The sequence below is a fragment of the Sitodiplosis mosellana genome, unplaced genomic scaffold (assembly GCF_009176505.1).
Source record: "Sitodiplosis mosellana isolate CC-2019 unplaced genomic scaffold, AAFC_SMos_1.0 Smas_scaffold_46, whole genome shotgun sequence".
NCBI lineage: Eukaryota > Metazoa > Arthropoda > Insecta > Diptera > Cecidomyiidae > Sitodiplosis > Sitodiplosis mosellana.
Window position 1 is genome coordinate 174,662 of NW_022595288.1, and position 10,372 is coordinate 185,033.

The 10,372-nt window shown below is 38.7% G+C and overlaps 1 protein-coding gene across 2 annotated transcripts in view; it reads right to left on the reverse strand.

Moving 5' to 3' along the window:
* The window catches only part of LOC129569859 (optomotor-blind protein), a 69,764-nt gene extending 59,678 nt beyond the window's left edge, over positions 1–10,086 (reverse strand). The window contains exons 1-2 of one of the 2 annotated variants that reach the window (XM_055449047.1): positions 8,891–10,086; positions 7,919–8,303 (exon numbers count right to left, since the gene is read on the reverse strand). In XM_055449047.1, the coding sequence (XP_055305022.1) occupies positions 7,919–8,303; positions 8,891–9,059 (554 nt within the window). In that variant the 5' untranslated portion in view covers positions 9,060–10,086. The remainder of the gene's footprint in view (positions 1–7,918; positions 8,304–8,890) is intronic. The other variant, XM_055449046.1, reaches the window with a different exon arrangement.
* Between the last annotated feature and the right edge of the window lie 286 nt (positions 10,087–10,372).

Below are 10,372 nucleotides of genomic sequence, written 5' to 3' on the forward strand. Positions count from 1 at the left end.
CTTCTTCTTCTGTAACATAGCGTCGGCCGTCATCGTGACATTCGCCTTGGCCACAATCTTTTCTCCTAACTATTTGCATTTTGTTGTTTCGAGTGCAAAATCTCGTCTTTTTCTTTCTCTGTCTTTTTTGCTCCTCTGTCTCTTGCAATTTTTTCCAAAGTGTAAAACAACACATCTTCAAAGTCATTGCAGACACCTCACAATTATAATCAGCGGCAGCGCAAGCAATCGACACAATTTATTCATTGTGTATGAGCGTTGGCAGCCGTTTTACTCGGCAGCAGCCGCAGCAGCAGCATTTTCCGTCTTTTGTGTAGGTTTTTTATGAATTCGGTGTGTGTGTGTGTGTGTGCGTGTGTTTTTGTATGTGTGAATGTGTACAAAAAGGAAAAATTCCTCACTTGAGCCAGAGTGAGAAGAAGAGATCAGGCTCAAGATGTACGACGATATTTTTTTCTTTCTGGTTGTTCAATTCCTTTCAACCCCCCGAACCATTCAAAAAAATAACTCAAACAATCGCGATTTGTGTGCCGGCGACACAAATATCGGGCGCGAGTAATGAGCAAAAGGGTTCTCGAAGAATAAGAATAAATCGGCACCGCCAAATGCAATAGACACGTTTCGGAATTATACGTGTGCAATCAACGGCATCCGCTGCTATTGCTGCTACTGCTGCCTGCGCCGTTTCATTGTACACACACACATACTCACTCTCACACATTCACGGCTTTTTCGCTCTCTCTCTTTCATGCTCACATTTACTGTTTTTTCAGCCGCTTTTGTACACAACTGGAAAGCGATTTTTCTTTTGTGGAACACTTTCAATTCATCGCAAATGCACGAGATGGTGGCTGGTGTTTGGCATTCATAATAATAAACACATTCATATTTCGCGAAGAGAGAAGCGCACACGTAATGAAATGCAGTGCAAAACCAGAAGTGCACTAAAGTGCCTACTTCATTCACGCGAAGCGAAACGGTTGACAGTGGATACTAGGGAATGGCAAAGGCAGAAAAAAACACGCGCAGTTTTATCCCTGGGAATCGATAGTTTTTTTTGTGTATGTAGAGGAAGCAGCAGCATGGGAGCAAGTGATGGAGGACATTTAATGGGAAGCACGGAAATGAATGAGCATTAATGCCAATAGAAAATCTAATGGGATTTTTGCTCGGATCTCGGGTGAATTTCATTGAAACTCGCAACGATTTTGAATGCAGATAAAACTTTTTCTTCTGAAAAATTGTCGTTTTGAACGAAAAATGTTGAAGGATGAAAAAAAAGTTAGTTCTGACACAGATTGCTATTTAAAAACAAATCCCAATTTTAGTTTGGATTGCATTCCATTCTCCAGTTCAGATTCCATTTGAGTCAAAAATGAGCACAAAAATATCATTGTACAGTTTTCAGTGGATAACAAAGGTATTTCCATGCACTTCCCACTTCCCCAAACCTACTCCACGTCCCAGACTTATTTCTTACAAAAATGCATATTTTACCATGAAAATGCGTCATTTCTTGCAAAAAAAAACATGTCTTCTTCCAACAAAGGTGTGAAAATGTGCCGTACCCTTAGCGCGAAAGTAATGAAAAAATGTGAAAGACGCAATGTATTTCCTCCATAAGAAATGAGAAATGGTTCGTGGAAAGCGTAGTCGACGAAGACTTGCTACTCCGTTGTGTTGCGTCACGAGCGGCCACTTATAGCCATTGGGATGAAAAAAAAAACGAAGAAAATTGTATGATTATAACACCATTTGGTGAGCGACGGCTTTATCCGTTGTATCTATCTACGGGGAAAAGTGCACGGCCGCTATTATTTCGAGCCATATATTTCAATAGGAAGCAGAGTGCGAATGGCTCAACGGAACTGGGTGGTTGGAAAAAAAAAATTATGAAGTCAGTTCATCTTGGTGTAATGAATAAATTACCGGTGGAATTCAGCGATTCAGTTGTATATGGATGGTTTTGCCATCATCAAATTGATTGTGTGTGCATGTGCGCGAGAGCCGAGCTCATATCATATGTATGTGGTGTAGAACAAAAGCGTAAAACGAGCACAATCACCATACGCAGGCATATGCAAATAATGATTAAGCTTGAGCTGAATTAGCTTCGATCGAAAAAGGTATCCGTTTCGATGTGTGGCAGACGGCAGGCCCGAAGTGAAACACCCGATCTTATCATTTGGGAAATATACTTTTTTCATGCCTTTATTTCAACTCTCGCACTAAACGCTGCTCATAAATTTCATCATTTTAATAGCGCAACGCATTACGGTCCTGTTTTTCCGGGGCCACAGAGAAAGAAAGAGAAAGGGAATCATTTGTTTTCATTTCATTGCAACGCCATTGTCGCATCACACTCTCCAGATGAAGAAAAGAAGAACAAAAACAGCTAGCTAGCATGCTTTGCAAGCAGCGACGGCGACAGCAGTGGTGTTGCTGATTCACACGAGAAAAAAAAACGCAGCGAAGCAAGTAAAGTGGCCGATAAGGTGTCTTGTTTTCAGCATTAATGATAAAATAATTATGAAATGATGGATGTAATGCAAATACAATGAAATGTGAAGGATTTTATAGCACTTAAACGAATTGATAAGGCGCTCGGAATATGATTTTTCCATTGCTTCTACCATTGGCTTCAGCGACGCGATATCGCGCTCAATTTGTATGCTATAATCACCGTCATACACACACATACGCCGTTTTTATTCCATTTGCTCGTCGTCGTCAATGGAGTGAGCGGCCACGGTGGCACTCACGGAATTGCGCGCACATTTCAACAGCTGCCGGCTTTGCTAATTGCCGCATTTAATTCATTGCAAATTGATTGATGTTGAATGGAAAAATTTCACGGCAAGCGGCCCCGGCGTAGTGTTTGGTCATTTTGATGGATGAAATGATTTGCGTGCCACAAAATCTTGCAGACCTATATTGCATATTTCACCAGAACCACACCATACCGAATCATGCTTAACGCTTTCCGAGCTGCAATACAATATCGGAATTCGGTTTCAATCATTTTTTTTTTCAATTTTTCATATCAGGCGTTATTCGTCAATCACAATTTGTGACAATGGGCGTTGTTAGTCATTTCAATGAATTTTGTAAAACCACTTTGGCAGCCACTTTCAAACCGCAAATAGATAAAAAAATTACATTCGAAAGGATGAAAGAAAGAAAGGGAAAAAAATGAATGGTTAGCAAAACCGTATTTGAAAATCAAAACATTGTGTCTTGGCTCATCAATCAGATTGCACATTTTCAGATCATTTGTCGTTTGGATTGAAATCGAAGTTATATAAATTATTGATTGCATCAACACGAGCGACACACGCTTTGACGACAAAAAAAACAACAACCATCAAAACGTCGGCGGAAGCGAAATGCAGACTTTCTAAATGCACACACCAACGGTGCAATACTATTTTGATTTTCAGAACTACGACGACAAAAAACTATTATTAAATCGATCGATTGAACCAATCATTTTATTTGGAAACAATTGAATGATTTTCGAGCGGCATTCTTCGGAATGTTTCACGAATTATCGACGGTGTGTATTTATGAAATGTACCGCATATTTTGTTCGACCAGTGTTTGTTGAGCAAAAGGAAGAGAAACAAATTGCACGACGTTGAATTTTTCAGGCGATTCGTTGCCATGAATCAAGCATAGTGCGGGATTTTGCGGTAGCCAAAAACGAAATGAAAATAAATCTCGATTGAGAAAAAATTTAAATAAACACATGTTTGTCACTTGCATTTCGAGATTGAACGATTGCGATTGCACGCAAAAGAGTAACGAATGGTGACGTGGCTGGTCACATTTGTTTTGAATTTTACTCACTTCAATTTTTATGACCGCAATTAATTTTGCTTTAAAATTCCTCTCATGCAAACACTTTAGCTGGCAGCAGCAGCACAAACGTAAGAAGTAATGGTCGACCCTCGCAATCTCGGAAACCCGGTGCTGTACTTGTTCTAATTAAAACACATGCACAAAACGCAGCTTTGATTAATTCTAATTAATCGAAATTATATAATTAATCAGTGCAGTCGACAACAGCGACAGCAATTGTGCACTACTGTGGCTTGCTTCTGAATAACAAATTCGAAGAGAATACGCGTTTGTTTATCGCGTTCACTCTCCTCAGTCGCGTATGACTGATCCCCGAATCAAAAGTGAATGAAGTCGAATTAATTCAGCTTTGTTAAAACAATTAAGGCAATGCTCGGTTCGAAAAGAGGAACGAAATAAAAAAAAACCGACTGCCTAGTGGAACGGCTGTTTCACGCGTTTGCGACCAAACAAACACCCGTTTTGCAAAATGCATTAACACACAAACCAGCACATTCAAGTGCAATTCGCTCGTTCTTGCTCTGCGGTGTGTTCGTTCGTTCTTCTCATTTTTATTTTTCGTGCTTTCATTTTCAGCCGCTTGAAAATTCTCATCATGAACCGATGAATGTTCACTTAATCGCAGCGTAATCATGTTCCGAGGGCTGCCATATACACACTCATGGCCCGTTTATTAACAAGATAAATTCTAGCACTTTTTCGCGCTCACTCTCCCCACACATAGCCGAGCATATCTCTCTCTCTCTCTTCTGCCACTGTCGCTCACTTGGTGTGTGCGCTCGCGATTAAATTGATTCGTATAATTTAATTCCGAAAAACAGCTACCGACTTTTGCCAATGGAGAATTGAAGATTGAATATGAATGATTTGAAGATGTACGCCGCGTCAAATATTCTGAAACCGCTACCAATTCTGTCTAATGAACGCGCACAAACACACGATTCGGAGCAAGGAAATGGGAAGGCACAGATAGATTTTTCAATGATTTATTCCGCGTCACCGCAATTTTTCGTCGTTTTACACCCACATCACACAGAATGAAATTATGATTTTAGGACACATTAAAACACACTTCGTCAACCAAAACACCATTCCGTATGAACGAATCCGAAGGCGACTAACGCTTGAGCCAATTGGACTTGAATCGAATGTAAATGAATTCATTTGAAATGATTTGAATTGAAATTTTTCATTTTTTTCTCAGTAGATTCAGAATTCATTTAGACTAATTTTCGATTGGAAAAACTCCAGAGTTGATTTTTGCACCAATTTTTCTCGCCTTCGTGGCTTTTGGACTTTTCTGAACTTTCTTTGGGTTTCGTAGTCTAAACCTTCAAATCATTCCAAAGAGACGTAATGTCTTGCACAATTTCGTCAAAAATCGCTCAATTTTCAATCTTTTCAATAAAATAATCGAGTTTCTTCAATCGAATGATCTCAAAGCCTTGAGAATTTCATTTTTCCAGATCAAGAAAAAAAAAATCGTTAATATTTTTCTCTTTCACTTCCAATCTTGTAACTTGGGCAGTTTGTTAAAGTGGTAAATTTCTCAATGACAAATGGCAAAATTCCTCATCGTTTTTGTTGTTGTTTTTTTGCTTCCGATTGTGTGTGTGGAAAAATGATGAGTGTTAAAAATGGAGCTGGATAATCATTTCTATGAATCAGAGTTGATCGAGTCTCGCTCGGTTGTAATTATATGTGCATCGCGATTGCTGTTGGGCACAGCAAAGAAGAGGTAGGAAAAAAAACGAAATGAAGAGACGGGAAAAAGAGTGCAATAAATAAATTAAAACATTGGATGTTGTCAGTCGAGCGGCTGGTGATTATTGTCGCACTCTCTCTCACTCGAGTGCCGTATATTGTAAAAATTTATGTATTATGAAAATTATTATTGAGCATAAATCATTCGGTTGGGTTGGTGACATTTTTGCCCGTTTTTGTGCGTTGCTGTCTCACAACGCCATTATTGTCGCGATCAATCGCCGCAAACGAAATTGGCAATATCGAGTTTTGAGTGTGGCAGCAACGGCGACGACGGCGTTACTCGTCGTTCGTTTAGGCATAAAAAACTAGCGCTAGCGCGTTGCTTGTTCGCACTCTCATCGTTCATAAATCGAAAATTAAGTGATTATAGTGAACAACATACGGAATTGCTTTATCAATCGGCCCCAAAAACATTGAGTGAGTTCGGTGCAATTTTCACGCGCGCGCTCTTTCTCACTGCAAATTACCCAAAGTGGTGCACGTTAGAAATGTGACACCATTAAAATGGCAAAGAATCGTCGAGCTGGCAATTTATTAGATGATTAGCCAACCAAAAATGGATAAAGAGGCGGCCGTACTTTTTGAGTCGCACTTTTTGAGCGCAAATAACATAATTTTCTACTGAAATGCATTCAATCGATTTTGGTATTTCGTCCGAAAATCGACGTTTTTTTCCACAATTAAATGGAAATTATCCTTGAAATGTGTGTATGCAACTTTTGTCAAGCGCCACGATGGCGGCAGCGGGGAAGCGTGTAATTTAATTTGGAATTAAAGAAAAAAGAACATTTTCACCACAAAATGACCGAAGAGCAAGAGAAAAACGGGCAGCACCAATCCATTTGTAATTGGATTGTCATACTTTTTCAGCTCGACTGTTTCTTTCCCGTTTGCGTGGCAATTTTGACATTTTTTTCACTACTTTTCGACAGAGGATGAGCCACTGGAATAAACTCATTTAAATTTGTTTGTGACATCAAATGTGACACTTTTTTTTACTCGCTCCCGATTTTCATGCACTTCTTGCGACTTGTTTTGGCTTTTTTGCATACGTTTCAAGAGATAATTGATTGGCATTCGGCTCATTTATTTTCGTGTTATACTTTCTTTACTGGAGACGACTTTTTTTCCCCTTTTGTAAACGCGCGCACGACGTATTTTTTTCCATGAAATCAATTTCACGTGTTTATTGAACACGAATTTCGCTCAATCATTCTATCAAACCATTTAATTTGTTGCAATCAGATTACAATGTTCATGCGATTAGAGACTTCGTGTGTGTTGTGTCTCTTTGCATGTCTCACACAGAAAAAAAAACAGAACAGAAATATATGTTCTGTGTCGTGCAATAAATTCGTTGATCAACGCGAAATTAACTAATGATTGCAAATTATTTGCGCTGGTAGAATTAATGTAATTTTTATCAAAGATTCGTCGATTTGTTGCTCTTTTACGTGCAATTGCGGTTACACTCACGTGAGACGACTTTTCAATTTTCAAGAATCAATTTGTATCTCGGAGCTGCTTTTTTCCAACACAACAACTTTGTCACATACACGAAACGAAGTTCTGCGAAGTGTAGATGGGGCGTTCCTATTCTGCGTTCGCAAAATGCCGTCGGTAAATTTTATTCCGTGCGCACGTCACATTCGATGCGAATTACATAGGAATTCAGTGTGTTTTGTGGAGTTTTTGAGTTTCTTTTACGATTTAGACGATTCGTTTTTGGCGAAACTTGAACTTGATTCATTTTTCAAAGGAACTTTGAACACTTTGATGTGGATGTTTCATGTTGCTTTTTGAGATGTAATGACAACTTTCTTCTTTCATTTCACATTTTTTTCTATTTCTTCGGTGATTTTACGACTTTTTAGCAATTTTCTCTCGAATTTGTTTAATAACGTTGATGCTTTTCCCGGTCAATTTACAACATTCTAGGGTATATTTTCGTTCATAAGGCATTTCTTATTTTTCATTATTTTACGGTTAATGCTCGTTATTTTCGTAAATTTGTCATCAATTTCACCGTTGAATAGATATTTCAACTTCAATTTCGGGACTTTTTCATTGCTTTCATAAGTATTTTCGATGTTTTCAACAATTGTTCAATTTTTCGTAAACTTTTCGGCTTTAGTATGATATTTGTTTGATTTTGGACATCTTCATCATCTCTCAACGATTAAAAACTTTATTTCACGATGTATGCGCTGGCCAAATGATCACTGACACTTTTCACAACAACAAAAATTGCACTGCATCAAAGTAATTAAATTATGAAATGTGAACTCACCTGCCACTTTTTGTGATCACCATTTCGGTGCCGAGTTTGTGGAATTTTTCCCAGAGTTCTTTGCCTTCGAGTGTGACTTTGGGATCGTCAACGACACCATCGTCTTCTGGTTGAAGTGCGCGCAACGGTCGCATTGGATGCAATTGATGGGCAGCAACGGATGCAAGGACAACATCTTCGGCCGTTGTGTATGGAGTGCCGAGCTGTAAATGATGATGCGGATGTGGAGGCAATTTCGGTAACAAAGCACCAGGATACAAGTGTGGATGATGACCGCCTGGTGAACTGGCCAGTGCGGCCAAAGCGGCCGCTTGAAAATATGGTTGATGCGGATGACTTAATGCTTGATTTGGATTCGGTTGTGGACTACACGCCTGATTTGAAGCTAATGTTGTTTCGCCCCCACCCGCAGCAAAAACGTAAACATGAAAATACGAAAAATAATCTTGAATTAATCGAAGTGCTCGGGGTTTTTGTCCAAGAATTTTTGGGTGTTTTTGAAGGTAGGAAAGATGGACCGTAGTCAAGAATGAAGTGAACTTCCGTTTGTGAAAGACAAGAATATTTTCTTTTAATATATCCAAGTTTTTGTGGAAGTTGATTCACTATTGATTAGGCTCAAACTCCTTACACTCACGGCGCAAATATGACATTTTATTCGAATTGAAGAAATTCACCGATTGAAAATAGTTCAAAGTGCAAATTTGAAACAAAACAATCAATCATCAAAATGAATTGAATTTTTTTGTCATCGAATCTACAAGTTTTGAAAAGAAATTTTGCTCGTTGATCATTAAACAAAATTTGTTGCTCAAACTATCTTCAACATATAAATTTCACTCATTTCCAACGAATTGTCATTTTTGTCACCATTTTACACACAGTAAAAAAATTCTTCGGACCAAAAAGGACCGCCACGCACTTCGACGAACGCAAAATTGAATTTTTCGGCAATTTTCACATGTCTTATACCTGATGTGTTAGATGAATTGTGCCCGGTGGCTCCGGCCCCATTGCCAGCCGTCAAAAGTGATGACACACTGAAATCAGTTGGTCTGGGTAGCTGCAGGAATGGATGCATTGACATTCCTTTTGCAGACTTAATGTCGTCCGTTTGTAATTCTTGAATATCGTATCTCATTACAACATGCGTGCATCAACAGTCAGCTAACTAATTCAGTGTTCTATATTTATAACAAAATCGTCGGTTCGATTTCTCTTGTTTCGTGTTTTTTTTTTCAATCGCTTGAAACTCTTATTTAAAGTTGCCACACTTGATTTGTTTCAGATTCGAAGAGCTGGTTTCTCGTTCAACTTTTTTTCTCTTCTCGTCAATATTTTTCATAAGAATTCCTTCTTTCGATTTGTTTATTCAATTTGTTTATCAATGTAGCGATTTGTTTATTTTCTTTTAATGTGTCATTTTAGTCATTGACTTGCACGAAACTGGATTGCACAAACTATGTTCAAAAATGGGTGTTTTATATTTATGTCACATTCTTTTTCTTTCTTTCGAAGAATAAAAAAAAATCTCTATTTTTTCGTTCAAGTTCACAAAAAGCACAACATTTGCACTGCACAAAAATAGTTTGGTTGGTCAGTTGGTAACTGCATATTTTCACTGATAAAACAAAAAATTGCCTGTCAAAACAAATTCTTTGCACAATGAGAAAAAAAAATCACAAAAATTCTCAATAAAACGGATCACGAACTGGTATGCAAATGAATTTGGTCGTTGTGGTCGAAAAAAGTGTTTTTTTTAATATTTCGTTCGGTTGTTGTGTTGTTGTTCAAAACATTATGGATGCAAAAGTCTAATAAGAATTTGAGTCCGAGACTTGAGAACTGCTTGAAAATGTTGAGCGAGTTTTTTTAAGTTCCCGACGAATGCAAAAACAACAGACAGATGAAGGGAAAAAAACGTATCACACAACGAAAAAAGAAGCGAACGCACAACAACACTGCGGTTGGTTTTCACTCGATTCGATGAGTGAGGAAAAGCTGAGTTGAGAGCTCAACGATTGACGCCAACAAAATAACACCAAATGCAAGAACGATAGTAACTTCACGCCGGTCGCATACAGACTGTTTTGGTGTGGTAAATACATGACGAAGAAAAGCCGTGTGAGTGTTAAACGACACACAATATACAACAAACAAAAGCGGGCGAGAACAGCCAAAGAAAGCGAACAAACAAGCACACAAACCAGCGCGAATACACGTACGGCGGTATAGTGTGTGGTGCGAGAAAGAACGAGAAGAGAGCAACGTACACCCAGTGCACACACACGACACGACGAGGGACACAGAGAAAAAAAAACGTACGCAGCAGAGAGAAGAGCAAAACGACAACTGAAAAGGAAGAGAATGAATAGAAGACGAGAGAAATAACAGCAACAACAACAACGACAAAAAACGAAGAGAGTGGAAACAACAACAGCAGCGGCAGCAGCA